The sequence below is a fragment of the Pagrus pagrus genome (genome assembly GCF_965226575.1).
Source record: "Pagrus pagrus genome assembly, chromosome: 6".
In the NCBI taxonomy this organism is placed as follows: domain Eukaryota; kingdom Metazoa; phylum Chordata; class Actinopteri; order Spariformes; family Sparidae; genus Pagrus; species Pagrus pagrus.
The window spans coordinates 24,340,536-24,359,444 of NC_140190.1; the positions used below are offsets into that span (position 1 = coordinate 24,340,536).

Consider the following 18,909-nt stretch of genomic DNA (forward strand, 5'->3'; position numbering starts at 1 on the left):
TCCAGCTGGCAAAAAGGGACGTTTTGATCATACCAATAAAATCCAATTTTTTAAAATGAAGCTTATAGACATTAAGTAGAAAAAGTGCTTTGTTCAGAAAAAGGGGTACCTTTAATTGTGGTGGTTGTGATGGGATGATAGTGGGAGGGGTGGGAGGGGGGGCTGGACTAGTAAGTAGCTCTACTGACGTACCATGCATGAAGTCAGTGCTTACGTCACACAGAGATAGAGGAGGAAAAGATGTGTGAGTGTGCGTTTGATTGCAAAAAGCGAGTAACAAGGTCACCTGTTAAAAAAGACGGTCACATTCAGGATAGAAAATTTGAATTTATCCTGCTAAGATTATCACGTAGAAATTGTTTTTGTGTTTTTGTCATTATGATGATTTTTTTTGTTTGGGACACTTTGCTGTAAGAAACATGCTGTATTTGGAAAACATTTGATATTCAGACACGCAACCTCCAGCTCCACTCACTTGCTGAGGGTTTATCATACATACCTTATCATAGCCTTATTTTAGCTTTCTCTTTTTTCTCTTTTCTACATGTGTACAGAGGCACATAGGACTATTTATGTGAAGTATATCAGATTAATTGAGTGTTATAGGGTTTGCAATGCTGTTTCATTGTAGAATTTATTAGGATCCTTGATAATCCTTTGATTAAAGGTATTATAACATTTGTTGTCTTTACACTGCTTTGATCTAATGTGTTGCTGCTTTCGTTGTGGCACATTGTAACCCTATAATAATATTTGTAGTATGCAAATTAAGTGTATTATTATTGGCAGTAGTTAAAGTAGTAACTGTTCACGTAAATGTGGCACAGCAGTAGAAGTAGCAAGTACTAAGAACCAGGGTTGAGCAAGTGCTCGCAGTCAGTCAGAGTCAGTTTGACTCTGAGTATCAAGCTCATTATCCAGTGGAACTAACAGAAACTGTAACATAAGTATTTATATGTTTCTCTCTCTCTCTCTCTCTCTCTCTGTGTGTAGTTTTGATGTGGAGAATGGCCTGTCGGTGGGTCGCAGTCCACTGGACTCTCAGACTAGCCCGGGTTCTGGTCTGGTACTTCAGGCCAATTTCCCCCACAGTCAGCGGCGTGAGTCTTTCCTATACCGCTCCGACTCAGATTTTGACCTCTCGCCAAAAGCCATGTCCCGCAACTCGTCAACTGCCAGCGACCTGTAAGTATTTTACTCTCAAAATACAAACACCAATAAACCACCCAGCCATCGACCTCAACTACATGCTGCATTTTGTATTGTGGGACTGCTGAGCTGGATTTGGAGGGAAATTTAGTCATTTGGTCAGGGATGTATTGTTGTTTGTTGTTCAAGACATTTCTGGAAGTCTATTTATTCGTTTTTTCATTTGGGTCCAGATTAGTTGCTGGATACCAACAAATCACTTAATCTCCATGTTTCCCAAGTCACTCATTAGAGGTGTGCTTCAACAGTAAACAGTAATTGTCAGTAATAAATTATTTAATAAATCATTTCATTATTGTAACAAAATGAGATACACAGCACATTTTTAGAACAAATTTTGAAATATTGTGACTCTTTCATTTGGGATCCATATATACTGTATGCTGTATAAATATCAGGTCACATGGATTGTATCACCACTGTTACAGTAGAGTTACCCTCGAGAATATATTGTCACTGTTTTTATATAAACCCACCGAAGGTCCAATTTACACTTTGACATCTGGCTTTTAAGAGGCTTTTTAAAACAGAGCTCATGTTTGTCAGTGTAAACAGCATAACAATCAAATTTAGTCAAGATGTACAACTAAAGCCAAAACTATGATCTGATCTCAGGGCTAGATTTTCCTCCAGTTTCTGCCTGTTTATACAGTTAAGATTTCTCTGTGCAGCTAGCAGTCTGTTTGAAGCCAGAGTGTAAATGGGGCCTCGACCATCAATAGCTGTCGCTCCTTTGTTTTGAAGGGAGGAGGGATTGAAGCATTGGGAAGTCAATTGGCTACCTCGGTGAGACAAAGTGTGAAGACTGCTGTGATTTCTCTGCCTATCTTTTTGTGCTGTGCAATGTCGTCATAAGTCAAACCTGCTACCTCTTCCACCCCACCCCATCCCTCGTTCCCTGGCTTACACGTCATCTTTTCCCAGCCACAACCTGAAGAACGAAGCAAAGTATTTGAAACAGTCCTAGCAAACATTTGACAGATTTGACATGTTTGAAGTTAACCCAAGGGAGTGCAAATATCTGCCAATTTGATAAAAAAAAAGCGTATTAAGAATCACATTAGAATGGTTTTTTGATACTTAAGCCTTGGTTTCACAACGTCAAAATGTTTGCTGGACAGCGATGTACAGACACTGTACTTTTCACTGGCAGCATGGATTTAAAGTCTGAATGGTTATGAAATGCATGTTGTGACCCCAAAGCTTCCAGAAAGCACTGCCTCCCCAAAAGTTTGCTTTTCCAGCGCCAACTGCATGAACACTGCTCCTCACCTGCACAAATTTCTTGTTAAACAAATATGTGTTTTGGAGGCATTCCTTGTTTAAGAGTTATTAAATCTGCGTAAACTGGTTTTAAACCCTAGTACAGACACATGGGATTTTGGGTTATTTAGCTGTTTTGACTGGCGCATTAGTTTATAGCCACCCAATGAAGGTAAACTCAGTATTCTCTTTCAAACAAATATCTGGCATTTTAGCTGCTAAATGCTACAATTCTGCCAATCACTTGGATTAATTTGTCAAAGAACCAAAACAGTGAGCTAAAATTTGTCATTTGAGTCATTTGATTCAAAGAAACATCACTTAACGCAGGTGTCTTTTGACTGTTTAGGTTAAACCTCAATGGGTAGAAGCAAAATTGATAATTGTTTACTTGTCAGTAACCAGTGTTGGGCTATTTTCTTCCCTCCTTTCTCACTTATTGTCATTTCCACTTGGTTTCAATACTATTTGAAGCAGTGACTCTATGGCTCTGCCCACTGAGGTTTAACTCTAATCTGCATCTTTGCCTTTAAGAAATATTTGTAAAACTAAAAGAACCTCCTCTCTACTTGTTTTATCCAGTCCTGGATTTGAGACCGGCTATGGGTTACAGCTAACTGTAGATTCCCTATACACCCCTCACATTAAGATGATGACAACAAACAAACAAGGAAACATATTTGTTGTCATTATTTGTGTTTTGAGGATTTTGAAAACTTTTCCCTTCTGTCCCATCTCACTTGGCTTTTTCACTCGATGTCTGTGGTTTTTGCAGGCATGGAGAAGACATGATAGTGACTCCGTTTGCACAGGTTAGTAGCATTTTGTGAGTTTCCAGAATGTATGGGCCACTCTCATAATACCTCATGGTACAGAAATGCAGAATCCAAACCCAGTGGCTGTGGTGCCACCAGGTTTCAAAAATGTGGTTTAGCACTGGGGCCAGTTTTTACAACACTGTTTTACAGGTGTTGTAGAAACACAGCACCACTACAAGTGTTTTTAGTATTTGTGAATAGTGATACTAAAGTTGTTTGAGCTTATCTTGTCAGTGATGGGCCAGTGGAGTCCTGGCCAGCAGAGAAGCTAATTTTAGCAGAACTGTACAGAGATCAACCTACAGTATTTCTGAAAATTATTCATTTAATTATTTTATGTCCAACCATTAATCAAGGATACAATCAACATAAGGACCTTGTTAATAAAGATATCTCTCCATATCATGGAAATGTTTGCAAATGATGGCCTGGCATGTGGCACAAAAAAGGAGTTGTGTACTGCAGGTGTGCAAGCCTCTCTCCACATAGAGCATATTGCTCATTACGTGGTAACATAAGGGCCATTTTAACTAAGATTTACTATATACAGACTATATTTAAATTGTAATGTACAAGGCTGTAACCTCCTGTAGGTCCTGTTTGGACAAACTGAGATGGTCCCCAAGGATTTTGATTAAGGCAGTACTGTAGTTATATAGAAAGATTCATGAAAAATGCCAGATTTGTCTTATGTAATGTCACTTGCTGTTCTCTTTCATAGCATTCCTTTTGTCTCTCACATTGGGAACGCCTTCGGCTTGACCTCATCAGAAGCTCTTGTCAGTGTCATGGAGGGTGGTGACCCTCCCCCCTATAAAAAGGGCTTGACATTGCGCTGCCAGTTATTCAAAAACCTCTTCCTGCTATGAGCAGAAGTTCCAAACTCCGCTCAAGCCGACTGCCCTTCCAGACCTAGCTAAACTGTCCATCCGACACTAGTGAAAACATGGTCAACAGGGGCTTTGTCCTTGGAGCGGATAGTTGTTCGTGAGCTAACACTCACACTAGCCTGTCACCAAACAGTAGTTTGAATTGCTAACTGTGGGAGAAGAAATACTTTCAACAGCTAGCTAAAGCCGAGTGGCAACACTCCCCGGTAGCAATACCCCGGGGCCAAGTAGAAATACTTTCCCGAACTGAAGTTAGCTTCCTGGAGCTAACACAGCTCGAGTAGCAATACTCCACTGTATAACCTTAATTCTACCTGGAAGTCGTAATGCTCCCAGTCGTTGCATGCTTTTAGTTAACCGCACCAGATTAGCATAAGAACATTAACAGGTACAGCATACCATTAGCTTCATAACTTATTAGCTCTGCTAGTGACCATGGCTGCCGCTAATGTCCCCACGAAAACAGAGGTCTGAAGGTCAGCCTGAAACATGCCCAAGCTGGCTTTGAGTCCAGGGAGGAGTGCTCACATTGTAGCTGGTTCTCCCTCAAAGTGCTCCGTTGCCATCTGGCTTGTCAGACGAATTTGTCCAGCGGGGACCCAGTTATGACTTCCACTGTAACAGCTCAGGAGCCGATGGGACTGGCTGAGCCAGTGACCCTCGAAGTTGGAACAGCAACGTTGCCTAGCTGGGGGGATCAACTTGACCTCATCGACCCACTGCCTCAGGACTTAGCCGGTCCTGACTTAGCAATGGGCTCGGTGGAATGTCTGGATGCAATGGTGGGTGAGGTTTCAGATGGTCTCCTCATTTCAGATGAGGATGATGACAACGACTCTTCACTTGCACTTTTGGGCCAAGTTGCAGAATGTCATCCCTCAATGGCAGTTAAGGCGGGTGACGAAGACTAGTCTTCCCCAATATTGGACTAGGACTTGCAGAATGTGTGCAATCAGCTACCAAGCTCAAAATTCAATGGCTGGAGGCTAGGCTGAAGCTACAAGGTCTCGTTATGACGGGAAAAAGCTGAAGAGGACAGGCAAACAACTCCTCCCGATTTCTCCAGAACTGCTGGAGGAATTTGTTGTCTCTTGGCGTAACAAGCCGTACAGAGAGAAGCATCTCTTTGGCTGGCAGCTCCATGCGTGACTGCGAGGATATGGAGAAACAAGGTCTCCGGTCAGGCCCCCAGGCTCCACCCAGGGCATTGGCTCCAATAGGGTCTGTGGCAGAGAAAGGCTCTCCCTCAGACACATTGGTTTTGAGGTAACGCTGCAGGGCAGCATCCCTTGGTTTGCTGCTTCATGAGGGGCACACACCATAGGCTTCCGGTCTTCTTAACCTTCAATCCGTCCTGGGACCTACCCACTGTTTTGGATGCCCTTTTGGCCCCACCTTTTGAGCCGCTGGAGCAGGTAAAGCTGAAAATGGTGACCTTACAGACAGCCTTGTTGCTGTCTCTCGCTTCAGCTAAACGAGTGGCTAAGATTCATGCTCTTTTAGTACACCGAGCGTGCACAAAGTTCTCTTGTGGGAATGCAAGAGTTAGTCTACAGCCTAACCCTGCCTTTATGCTTAAGGTGTTGGGGTCATGTTCCTCAGTTGACCTGGTGTCCTTTTATCCCCCGCCATTCTCCTCAGAGGAGCATCAGCGGTTACATATTACATTTCTTATGTCTTATGTTGTGTCCAGTGCGGACGTTAGGCATCTACATGGACAAAACTAAGTGCTGTAGGAAAAGTCACCAAAAGTCTTGGGCAAAGAATCGCTTGTGGAAACCTGTCCCAAAGCAGCGGGTCTCTCACTGGATTGTGGATTGCTTTAGGCTATAGCTCTAAGGGTTTGCAGACTCCACAGTGACTGCATGCACAGTCTACCAGGGGTCTCGCCACCTCGTGAGCCCTTTTTAGGTGGATCTCCATTCAGGAGATTTGTGCTGCAGCCACACACCTTTGCTAAGTTCTACAAGCTTGATGTTTCAGCCCCTCCATTAGCCCATTCGGTGCTTAGTGTGGCTAGACCTGGGTATGTCTAACTCTCAGGACAGTTGGTCACCAGGTAACATCTGCCCAGCAATCTGGGTACTCTACATAGTAATCAGTACTCTACATGGAAGAAGTTGAGAGCAGAGCCGTGATTACCTTCGCAGTAACTGCTCCTAGGTACTGGTTCAGGTATGTGGACAACACCTGGGTCAAAATCAGAGCAATGGAAGTGAAAGTTCACACGGTAAGATGTCAGAGGAGACAGTCTACCCTTCTTGGACTGTGCAGTACACATTGAAGGAGACAGAAGCCTCAACATTGAGGCGTACAGAAAACCTACAGAGTGGTGGGTCTCCACCCTCCATGACTGATGTGCCTTGCTCCATCCAAATCGGCTGGCAGAATGCAATAGGAGCTTCTGAGGAGGTCATGCCGAAGTTGTTCCCGATGTGAGACACTCACTCATGCTACTCAGAGAACCAGGGTTACGCAAGTTTTAGGTTACTTGTGTAACCCTGGTCTTCTGAGTTTTCTACTGTACCATATTGTTCTGTAGCAGTGGGTAGCACCACCGAGCACTTGTCTTTTTCAGGGACAGATTACATTCAAATGTTCAGCATTTCCAATCGAATTAAAAGTGTCTGGTTCATCCAGACAACTCACATTGCTCCTCACTGGCCCTTACTCACCATTTTGAAAAATAGGTGATGGTTCAGTTTTCACAGAAAGCACCCACACACATTCTCTTTGTACCGAACAGCTTGGTGTGTGTACTGTATGTGTGCTCTTTAGCATTTGTCCGTTAACACAATATGTGTACATGTTATATATCCAAACTAATGTCTACAGTTTTGTTTGGTCTACCTGCAGGTGGATATTAAACTCATTTACCTGCCATATTATCACAGCATACTTGAGATCAGGCAAGACCAAAAACTGTAGTAAGGCATTTAAAAATCATTTCCTATAATGAAACAGTAGAAACAGCTATAGTATTTATTGGCATTCAAAAGCAGAACAAGACCACATGCCAACTCTTCAGGTTTGTCCCAAACTTAATGTTTTTGGGCCGATGTTGGGGCTGTCGGTGTCCGTGGACCCTGTGGTTGCCTTGTGTCCCACACCGTTGGCACTATTGTCTATACTACTTATCGGCAGCTTTTCAGCTGATTGAGCATGTTCAATCTGCAGCAGAGCACGTCAATGAGATAAATCATGTTGAACCTGAACGCCCATCTTTCTCCAGAATAACTAACCCCACCTTGAACGGCTGTATTACTGCCATCAGACTTGAAGTTAAAAAATGTTCAATTAACTGGGGGAGAAGCTTTTTATATTTTCAAGGCAAAGTGGTGTCTGTTCGTTTGCTCAACATTAATTTCAAAATGTGATTCAGTGAAACTTCTTAAAGGGTCAGCTGAGCAAATCAAGGCATAAATAGTTCAATTTGAGGCTTCTGCCCCTGCATGTCTCAGGTGTCTTCATCCAGACCTATTCATATGTCTACAAAACTCACCCCTCTCTTTTCCCCCTTTCAGGTTCTTGCCAGTCTCAGAACAGTGAGGAGTAACTTTGCTGCTCTGACACATCTGCAAGATCGTGTGGGAAACAAGTAAGAACAAGAAAACAGACTGGGTGACTAACTGTCTGTGTTCTTCTCATTCTACTAACAACCTCATCTGTTCCCTGTTCCAGGCGGCCGGCGAGCAGCAACCAGCCATCCATGTGTAAACCATGTCTTACAGGTCAGTGTTACCATTACTTTATGTTGGGACACTCTGAGATATATCACATCAGAACTGCAAATACTTTCATGTTTTTTTTTTTTATGGAAATATTGTGAAAATGGTGCAAGTTTAAGTGGTTCTTTGGCCATTACCAAATATGAAATGCGTGTGTAAAAGATGATATTGATGAGTGAAAATACAAGCATGGTGTTAAACACATCACTTCAACATTCGCACCATGACAAGCTCTTCCAAAACTTCTCAGTAAGAAACAGCGATTAACAAGAGCAATCCCACTCCTCTGAATCACTCTACAAAATTTGACATGTGGCTGTTTTCATAGCAGTCCCACAACAGACCTCTAACATATGTATTTGTAACCTCTGACCATTCAGAGGAGCCCTACCAGAAGCTGGCAGTGGAGACGCTGGAGGAGCTGGACTGGTGTCTGGACCAGCTGGAGACGCTGCAGACGAGACACTCAGTCAGCGAGATGGCATCCAATAAGGTGAGATGACAGAAAAAAGAAGAAGAGTGGTTGATCTGTCGTACACTGTCAGGTGTTCTTGGAAAACAGGAAAAAGAGAACTTTAGAGCCCCGCTGAAGACTTGGTGGCCAGGACATCTTGGATTCTTTGATGACTGGAGTTTAAATAATTTAGCCCCTATAATAAAATGTTTATAAATATGTCCTTCCTCTTTTGATACATTTTCTTTGAGTGCCTGGATTGGCTCCAAAAGACTTCTTTTCAGATGCCACACATTCTGTCTTTCTCTAGTAATCAACACTTCCTCTCCCTTCCTCTCATCAGACACCCACACACATACAGTACATACTTTTATTTTTTATTTATATAGCTGAATAACTGTCAAGGCAGCTGTAAATTAAAAAAGAAATCATTTAAATTTGAAATTATATTGAAGCTGTTATTACGTTTCAGGCAAAAATATTGATGACCCAAATGCATAAAACACCCAGGAGGCAGGCAGGATTAAGAACAAAAAAAAAGGCAAGCTTTATTTAACAAAAAGCTGAATAATCTAAAATCAAGAAGTGCAAACACCAAAAAATACGAAGACCAAAAACAAACGCTTAACAAAGTATAACCAAAAGCAAAGTACAAATCAGTAAAAATACAAGGAACGAAAAAACAGAAATATACCACGGGGGGACACCGGGTGACACAGGAAGACACAGCTCAGGTAAATCACACAGGAAAAACTGACAGAGACATCAGGGAGCACACACTATATACACACAGTGCTGATTGACAAACAAGACACAGGTGAACACAGAAAAGGGGCGAGAAATCACACAAAAGGAGGAACTGAAAAGCAATACATGAGGCATGAGGGCAAAACTTCAAAATAAAACAGGAAATCACAGAAACAAAACTGCATTTGCTTTAGCAGCAGGGGACAGAATCAGTGTCAAATGTTTTGGGAGTAATTTTCATTTTAGCTTTCAAGTATGAATGTTAAGCAGGTCACATTTGTCGCTCCTGTCTGGTGTCCAGAGCAGCGCTGACAAATTGCAATTCCTCTCAGCTTTTTCCTTGTTGGAAAACATCAGATCTGAGTCACATTTGAGGGGAAAAACTCAGATGTTAGGACCCAGGCAGCTGCAGTGTGAATACTCGGGTTCATGAATGGCGTCTTCCTCCACTGAAAGAGTTAATCAGCGCCTCCTCACCTCCCTCCTTCCTGCTTCTCTTCATGGTCTGGCGGCTAAACTCAGCCTGCCTCCATCCAATCAAATCCCTGTCCTCCACCCAGCCCCTGAAGGCAGATGAATCTGATTGGACAGGGAAGGGGGAACTGCATGCAGGGCGGGGGAGGGGGGGTTCCTCACAGCCTCTCGCTCTCCCTCTCCCTCTCCCTCTTTATGTTTCTCATTGACAGTGCGTGACAGTAGTTGGATTGGCGACTGCAGTCACACCCTTTCTCCCCCGATGGTAGACCTCATCCCCAGCCTCCCCCACCTCAACCCACCTCACCCTTCCCCTCGGACCCACCCCCTCCCCTTCACCTCCAGGACAGCACATGGGACTGTGGGAACTTTTATTTCCAAACGGACTCCTTTCATGTTCAAGCGTGGATCAGAGCTGAGTGAGCAGATTTCAGCCCGTCACTGAACAAGCAAACTTGTCTCCATGTCGGTTTGGATTTACCTCTAACATCAACATGTGTGGGTTGACATGCGTGTGTCGGCTCTCTGCGTTTGTCTCTGCTGGAGACTCAGACAGGTGAGCGACGGGGAGCACTGCTGGCTTGTCTTGTTTACACTGGATGTATTGATCAGCAGTCCAAGGCTTTGCAGGGGGCTGAATGCTGAGTGAGGCTGCCTGTCGGATCTGACTCGGGACTTGATCTTCAAACAGGCTGAATGTTGAGATTCTGTGTGTCTCTTTCCATGTATATGTATGAGTGTGTGTGTGTGTGTGTGTGTGTGTGTGTGTGAGAAATAGAGGAAAAAAGCTGTCATGTTTTTTTCACATATAACAGATTTCTAAGAGGTTGGTTTACAGCAGCAGGTATATCTTGCACGTAATTTGTAAACATTTGAGTGTGTGTGTGTAGAAGACCTGAGTAAAAGCATGATAGAGGGAGGTGTTGGGAAGCTACAGGAGAAGTAAATAGTTGATGAACATACACATTTCAGTTGATGTTGTTTTTGTGTGTCCATATGTGTGTCACATAGTAACCGTGTGACCACTGCAGCATCACTCTCTCTCTCTCACCGACCCCCTCCCTCCTCCCTCAGCCACCTCATGCCAGAGCTGTTACATAATCAGTGTGGAAGCTACCGCTGCGATAAAACTCGAATGGGGGGAACACTTTTGTTTTTTGAAAACTTTTTGGCATCAGTGTTTTTCTTTACAACTAGCAGTGCAGATTTCTCCCTGGTGTCTGCAAACAGACAACATAGTTAGCTACTAAAACTTGTCTTCTTGTATTTTAAGCAAAGAAAGTACATATTAGAAAAACATTATTGCATTTCAAAAGGGGTAAACATGGACTGTAGGCTTTATCGACAGAAATAAAAGTGCAGAGTACCCCCAAATGTTTTTTGACTTTCAAACCACAGCAGCTGGGTCAAACACAGAGGGGGAAATGATTGAATGTAGAAAAAATAATGATAAATATATACACTCTATTCACTTTTCTCATACAGGTATGTGCGGGAAGGACAATTGCACAGGATAACTGCACTTATAATTGTAATACACACATGTTTTGTAGTAATACTCCCTAGGGACTCCAACACAAGACGAATGGCTAAAAGTTCTGACTGAAATCTATGATATGGAACAGTTAACTCATAGGATGAGAACAATGTTTACATATCAACAACAAGATTAGGGAATGAACCACTGAATATACCACAGAGAATGATGGAGACATGACATTCCAGACCATTTCATCTGTGTTTATATATACTGTATATGTCGCACTGATGGAAAATGATTCCTAATATTAGAGATATGTTAACATCTCTGCGTGAGCCTGATCGTGGTGCAGCTGCAGAAAGTCTGAAAGCGAGTTTTTGAAATAGGCTGTGCAGTCTGTGCATGTTTTAACAGCATTTCAGTGACTTTGATAAAATTTAAGAAGTAATTTGGATCAGCTTTTCTGGAACCAAAAATCTTTGAGTTGTCCATCTCATCTCAGGCTTAGTCAACTCAGAGTTCAGGATTAAACTCACTGTTGTTAAACTTGCTTCCTGAAACAGGCCCCAGGAATAACGATACTTCTGTCTGTGTTTTTGTTGTGCCTACACAGTTTAAGAGGATGCTAAACCGTGAGCTGACGCAGCTCTCAGAGACAAGCCGCTCAGGGAATCAGGTGTCAGAGTTCATCGCCAACACCTTCCTAGGTGAGTTTCAAAACCTGAAGTAAATGAATGAAACAACCCCCACTTTGTGGAAGGGACAGCTATTGAAGACAGAAGACCTCTGCATTAAATGAAAAATTATTTAAACCATTTCTTCGCTAAAACTGATGTGGACTAATACAACAGTCTTGCAAAATAATTGTGCATTCATAGAAGTAATGATTTTCAGTTTTTGTTGAAACTGTTTCAGAAAGATGTTAACTTTATGGTGCAAGCAACTTTATGGTGCTGTTTATGGTATGTTATATTTAGTTTACGCACATTAATGTAAATGGTGTGGATGACAAAATATCTTCAAATATATTTAGTAATATCTCAAACATGTCGGTGAAGTCTGTGTCTCTGGTGCTGCATGACAGCTTGCATAATTACATCATCAGGCTTTACTGACTGTTCTGCTGTCAGTCGTATTACATGAGTTTTAAACAACAAGCTGCTGTTCAGCTAATGTGAATGATATGTGTCATCCGGCATGGTGTATATGAGATGGGGAAAGGAAAGGAAGTCTTGAATGATTGTGCATTATTGGAGCAAAGAAGGGGAGAAGTTTTTAGCAGAAGAATATTTCAAAGGATGAGACTGAAGAGGATTGAAAGTTGAAAAAACTGAAAAATGGATGATAAAAAAAGAAGTTAAATAGAAGCTTTTTTTAAAGGGAGTGGGAAGAGGTTGTTTTTGCAGGAAAGAAAGTGAAACTGGCTGATATATAAAGAAGCAGGAAGAGGAGAATTTCAGTATTTGAAATAAAGAGAGAGGAATATTTAAGAGAAAATATGTAGAGACTAGATTCTAAAGGGGAGGACTGTTTGTTAATAGGGATGGATGGAGAAGGTGAGGATTTTTCCTTCCCTAAACGAGAAGGAGGCGCGGCGACAGCATTCCCGGACACATTGTGTGGTGTTGTCGTAGCAACAGGGTGCAATATTATTAGACGGCGTGTTGCATCAATAGGAGGCTCAGTCTTCAACAGCCCTGCCGGGGGGATGGAGGTCCAGCCCAACGAGGATGGAGCTGTCAATCGAATGCCGTTTTGATATGAGTGCCTCGGCGTTGAGCCCGGCTGCGTTTGGAAATGAACACCATGGTTTTGGGTGTGAGGAAGAGGAGGCACTGTGAGAGAGGTGAGGAAGGCCAGACAGCTCTTCGTGTGATGCTGCCACTCAGGTCGCTCTACATCCTTATGGTGGCATGTGTTTGTATCTGGCCTCAGATCTGGATGTTGTTGAAGAAATCATTCCTGCTGTTCTAATAGAAAACGTGGATGTAAAATACTGAGGATGATCTGTGGACATGAAGTGAAGCAGACAGTCCGTGATGTCACAATGGGATCAATATTTCTTTGGTTTGTACAAATACGGATGAGTCATTTTCAACACTATCGTTTCTGCTGGGGCAGCACCTTTGTGGTAACCGATCATATGGAGATGAAGTTGATGCTGCCTTGTTTTGATTAAAAGCTCCACTGAGGGTTAACCTGTAGATGTGATGAAGCCTTTTCAAACTCACATTTGGAAAAACATGAGAAGCACTTTGTCATTGTGCTCAAGACAAGGCTGACAACCTTGTTTTACCCATCATCCATAGCGTTCTACTACTGGTATTCTGTACCTACTGCTATACAGTCTGTTCATGTATACGGTGTGCTGTGACGATATAGCTTTACAGTATACTGAAGGCTTATTTAATTATACCTGAATACATTGCTGTTTTACTTGGCATTTAGATTACATACTTTATACACTACCTCAATAGGCATGATCTCTAATTTAGTGGTCAAAAATGATGATCTACTGGAGCAAATCAAAGTTTAGTCATTCACAAGGTCCTTAACACAGATTCTGACTGAGAAGAAGCAAAGATGCACTCTCACCCAGAAACACTGTTGTGTTGATACAGTGAACATGACTCCTTTTCTGTATTTATATTCGTGTAACATTTAGATGGATTCGTGTTTTGCAGACAGGATCAACATGTGACACCTGTTTTTACTTGTGAACAGATTTACATTTAGCCTTTAGATTGTCTTAGCTCAGCTGAAATGAAGTCCAGTTACTCATTTATAGCTTGTGCTTTTTGTCATTTGATTCCTCCATAATGTATGTTTGGAGAAGACAGGTTTCATGTTGTTACACACAGTTTAAGAGCTGTATGTCTTCTACATGAAAGTTTTCTGATACTGGTTAGAATTAGAAAGTATTAATTGTAATCCTGTCATGTTAGCAGCCAGACATGACATAAGCTTTAAAATCGTTGTCCACTGAAGCTGAAGAACATTGAGGCAAGATATTGTTTCAGGTTGTTCAATTGCTGGAGGAGAATCATACCATAATATGTGTTTAATAACTATAAATCTTCATATAATTTATGTGATATATGATTTAACTTGGGTAGGGTGTAGAGCATGGATACCTGACCCATTTGGAAAAATATTTAGTTGTTTGGATGTGGGTCAGGTTTGGTGCTTTCAGGTTCTTTTTAGTAAAAATAAATAAATATAGTGTAAAAATAAAGGATAACTGATAATAAGTGATCAACAGAGTTAGAACCTTGTGGATACCAGCTTGACTCTGACATGATCACGTTGACAATGCAGCAAAGTTAGAGTAATCAAGTAAAATATCAAGTCTGAATGTTTGAAATCACTTGAAGACAGACATTTCACAGTATGCGTCCACGTCTGTTTGTACACATTGCAGAGAAACAACATGACGTGGAGATCCTGTCTCAGGCTCCTAAGGAGAAGGAGAAGAAGAAGAGGCCGATGTCACAGATCAGTGGTGTGAAAAAGGTGATACAGAGCCCTAGCTTAGCACCCGCCTGCATCCCTCGCTTTGGAGTCAGCACGCCACAAGAAAATATGTTGGCCAAGGTGGGTCCACACACAGTCAAACACAGACAGAAACACACACACATTAACACACTGTGTCTTATAGATGTTCTGTTTTGCTTCTCCAGGAGATTGAGGACATTAACCGTTGGGGTCTGGATATATTCAAGATAGCAGAATTTTCCGGAAACCGACCTTTGACGGTGATCATGTACTCTGTCTTCCAGGTAGGAGGATCCCTCCGCCGAAAGTCTGCTTACCTCACAAATAAAAAAAATTTAAGCTATGAATTCACTTTTTTGAACATCCACAAACAAAAAAGACATCATTATAAAAAAAGTAGTAATTGCAGTAATGAAGTTACTGTCGCTGTGAAGTGCTTCTGCATTTCACACTTTGACCGCCCAATTTGGATTAAAGATGAATCTGCTGGTTGTGTCATTTAAATCAACGCCACAGAAGAGACAAACTGTAATTTGTGATTGATGTGACTCTGTTTCCCTACTCTTCATCGTCCTCACCCTGCCAGGAGCGAGACCTTCTAAAAACGTTTAAGATCCCAAACGACACCTTTGTCACCTTCATGATGACCTTGGAGGACCACTACCATGCAGACGTAGCTTATCACAACAACCTTCATGCAGCTGATGTGGTCCAGTCCACCCACGTCCTCCTGTCCACCCCTGCTTTAGAGGTGAGCCGAGGAAACTGCTGTTGTAGCTTATGGTTACATTACACATGATAAGTTTCATAGATTTTGATATGCAGCTTCAGTAGTCAGGTCTCAGAGTGGTTAGAGCACTTAGAGAGATACTTTTTGTTCAAAATAAGTCACAGATACAATATAATATCACTGTGTTGGTTGAGTTAAATTGTTTCCTGTTCTTTGTTTATCCCAGGCAGTGTTCACAGACCTGGAGATTATGGCTGCTCTGTTTGCTAGTGCCATCCATGATGTCGACCACCCAGGAGTCACCAACCAGTTCCTAATAAACACCAGTAAGTTCCTCTTTGTCTCTGTGTACAAATACCACAACAGCCTTCAGAACAAAAACATCAACATATGTAGACCTGAGGAATAATCTGAAGAAAAATGCTGTTTTTTAAATAAAATGAGAAAATACAGATTACCTGTACATTCTAAAAATCTAAATGTTGTCTCTTTTTACTAAGCTGCACCTGAGCTTGGTCTGAGTCATTTTATTAGAGTGAGCAGCAATTATTCAGGATACTAATTACCTAGAATTTGTTTGAGTTTTCCTGTTGTACAGTATAAGGAATTTCATCCTACATCTGTGCAGGTTCAGAGCTGGCGCTGATGTACAACGATGCCTCGGTGCTGGAGAATCACCACCTCGCTGTGGGCTTCAAACTGCTCCAAGAAGACAACTGTGACATCTTCCAAAACCTCAGCAAGAAACAGAAAGACTCCCTCCGCAAGATGGTGATCGATATGGTGAGAACTGCTACATTTTTTAAACCCCGTATTGATATCCAGCCATACTGTACCTGAGCTGTCGCGTTACAGTGTGGTTTCCCATTATGGTTTAGTTAAGTATCTAGCCATGGCCTACTTTGAAAGGGCTGGTCATCATGCAGTATATCCAATTGGAAAACAGTTACAGTTGATGGTCAGTTACACCTTGATGGAGCAAACAAAATAGGAAAAATAGGATTCCCTGCAGCAATATAAAGTATATAAAAGTAACTACATTATGAGTTCAAGATCTTTCAGAATAATTGTAATTCCTAAACTAGACAGGATTTTTTTTAATTGCTCTTACAATTGCACTACAATTCTTGTGTGTAGTGTTTTAAAATCTGCATGATTTAAAAAGAAAGAAACTGAATAACCTCAGACCAAAAAAGACTGCAATGGTTAAAACTTTTACACAGGTGCAAGGACTAATAAACACAAACTGTCAGCCCACACTATCTCATAGAAACTCTAAAAGAAATACAGTATATTGTTTCATATCGACATTTACTTCATCCTTCACAACGCTCCAATAACCATTAAAAAGCCTGCAGAACCGTTAGGCCACAATTGTCTTTAGAAATATAAGAAAGAAGACAGAATAATGTGTCATTGAAACAGAGTTACTGAAGATGTTGAGTCTCTGTTTGTGCGGTTGTCGTCCTCATCAGGTGCTCGCCACAGATATGTCCAAACACATGAACTTCTTGGCTGACATGAAGACGATGGTTGAGACCAAGAAGGTGACCAGTCTGGGTGTTCTGCTGCTGGACAACTACTCTGATCGCATCCAGGTGAGAATGCCCCAGCTGGTACTGAATATCAGACTATACATATTACATCAAAGTACATGGTGTTACAAAAAATATCATACGTGTACAATCTCTGTTCACTTATGCAGTTCAGTCTGATTTTAAGGTTCTTTTTAATTAAAAGTGAGCAGTATTTAGTAAGCAGCAGATCTCGGGCATTGGCAGCAGCATGTTTTTTTTTCATTCACAACAAACTGAGTCAGTTAGTGTAAAGGTGCTGCTGCCTGCTGGACATTTAGCAGTAACTGCACCTCGACAGAGCTGTGGACTATTCTTCACTGTGTTTTAGCAGAATCAGAACTGGGTCAAGTTATATCTGTAATAAATGGAATTCTACTTACATTCCTCAAGTTATTGCCACCTTTTCTAAGCTATTGTTGGTCAGTTTTTGAAAACAGGGCATATCTGACCAAGGAAAACCAGCCTGAAGTGTGTCTGACTGATTATCTCTCCTCCAGGTTCTGCAGAACATGGTCCACTGTGCCGACCTGAGCAACCCGACCAAACCGCTGGAGCTTTACCGACAGTGGACGGACCGCATCATGGGGGAGTTCTTCACCCAGGGAGACCGAGAGCGGGACAAGGGCATGGAGATTAGTCCCATGTGTGACAAACACAACGCCTCCATAGAGAAAACCCAGGTAAGGCCCAGAGTTTAAGACATGCACCTGAATGCACCATGAAGCCCCTCTTAATGTGACAAACTCCAGCACAGACAGACAGCAGAGGACAGAAGCAGATAAATCTACAGAGATAAACGACACCAAAATCCAGCATGAACGCTCGACAGGGTCGTTGCTGCACTTGATTTCGATTGTCGCAATTGAAGTTCTTATTTCGATCAATTTCCGATTTTATAATTGAAATTGTGATACCCTTATCATCAAGTTTCATATTTCACTCCTCTCATACTCATATATTTATTTATGTTGTTTCTATGACTAGGTGGGCTTTATCGACTACATTGTCCACCCTCTGTGGGAGACCTGGGCCGACTTGGTGCACCCTGACGCCCAGGACATCCTGGACACGCTGGAGGACAACAGGGAATGGTACCAGAGCATGATCCCCCGCAGTCCGTCGCCCTCCAGCCCAGAGGAGCACCATGCAGAGCTTGGTTCAGGAGGAGAAGCTGTTGGAGCAGGAGGAGCCATCCCTTCAGGAGGAGGAGGAGGAGGAGGAGGAGGAGGAGACAAGTTCCAGTTTGAACTCACTCTGGAGGAGGAAGAGGAGGATGAGGAGGAGTTGGATGTGGAGTCGGACCTGGACAGCCCCCTAGAGGAAGAGCCCCATTCAGGCGGGGAGCGACACCAGGATTCCTCCTCCCCCTCCTTGTCTCCAGACCCCCGCAGCAGCACCAGCAGGTACCGTCCCCCCTCGCCTCACCCGTCTCGGACCCTGAATCTGGCTGCCATGTCAGTGCGGAGCCCCCACAGGACGCTGGAGGGCGCCGACAGGGACACAGAACTGAGCCAGGAGGGCGACGGGGTGGCCTGCCTGCGTATGGGCACGTAACAACCAGCACAACCTGCCCTGCCTGAGAGACACGAGTGCTGAATGTAGTGAGACGGAGGCAGGGCAGGCCTTCACCAATAAAGTCTGTAAAGTCACTACAGTCCCTTTACACTGGAGACACCCTCTCTGGAGAACTGTTTTATTTTCTATATTAACGAGAATGAATCGTTTTAGCCTCTCTTTGGGTGCCTGATTGGCCTTCATGTCCCGTCCTGCTTCGTTGTAGCTTCAGTTCGGAGCGTCCCAGACAAAGACTGCTGCATTTTAACTGGGAAGAAGAGTGGAGCGAAGGCGTGAAGCACTTAACGAGAACAAAAGGTAAAGGAAATGTCTTCCTCCAAAATAACTGTTTGAGACATTCAGACATGAGCAGCGAGCGAGGATCGCTGTGGTTCGACAGGGTCTTGGAAATTATTTTGCACCATAGTTTTCATTTTAGATAGAGATAGAGTCCGGTTGGAATAAGTGCGAATGATTTCTTTGCTTAAGA

General features: G+C 42.7%; 1 protein-coding gene across 7 annotated transcripts in view; it reads left to right on the forward strand.

The window, feature by feature from the left end:
• LOC311257976 (3',5'-cyclic-AMP phosphodiesterase 4C-like) overlaps nt 1-18,528 on the forward strand; it is a 107,624-nt gene extending 89,096 nt beyond the window's left edge. For 4 of the 7 annotated variants that reach the window (XM_084353976.1, XM_084353977.1, XM_084353981.1 and 1 more), the window contains 15 exons: nt 994-1,185; nt 1,954-1,995; nt 3,248-3,284; nt 7,705-7,778; nt 7,862-7,911; nt 8,289-8,401; nt 11,677-11,770; nt 14,485-14,657; nt 14,744-14,842; nt 15,145-15,309; nt 15,515-15,614; nt 15,917-16,071; nt 16,764-16,886; nt 17,363-17,545; nt 17,850-18,528. In XM_084353976.1, the coding sequence (XP_084210102.1) occupies nt 994-1,185; nt 1,954-1,995; nt 3,248-3,284; nt 7,705-7,778; nt 7,862-7,911; nt 8,289-8,401; nt 11,677-11,770; nt 14,485-14,657; nt 14,744-14,842; nt 15,145-15,309; nt 15,515-15,614; nt 15,917-16,071; nt 16,764-16,886; nt 17,363-17,545; nt 17,850-18,419 (2,170 nt within the window). In that variant the 3' untranslated portion in view covers nt 18,420-18,528. Of the gene's footprint in view, nt 1-993; nt 1,186-1,953; nt 1,996-3,247; nt 3,285-7,704; nt 7,779-7,861; nt 7,912-8,288; nt 8,402-9,917; nt 10,140-11,676; nt 11,771-14,484; nt 14,658-14,743; nt 14,843-15,144; nt 15,310-15,514; nt 15,615-15,916; nt 16,072-16,763; nt 16,887-17,362; nt 17,546-17,849 lie in introns of those variants that run through there. The other 3 variants (XM_084353978.1, XM_084353979.1, XM_084353982.1) reach the window with 2 other exon arrangements.
• Nucleotides 18,529-18,909: the final 381 nt, after the last annotated feature.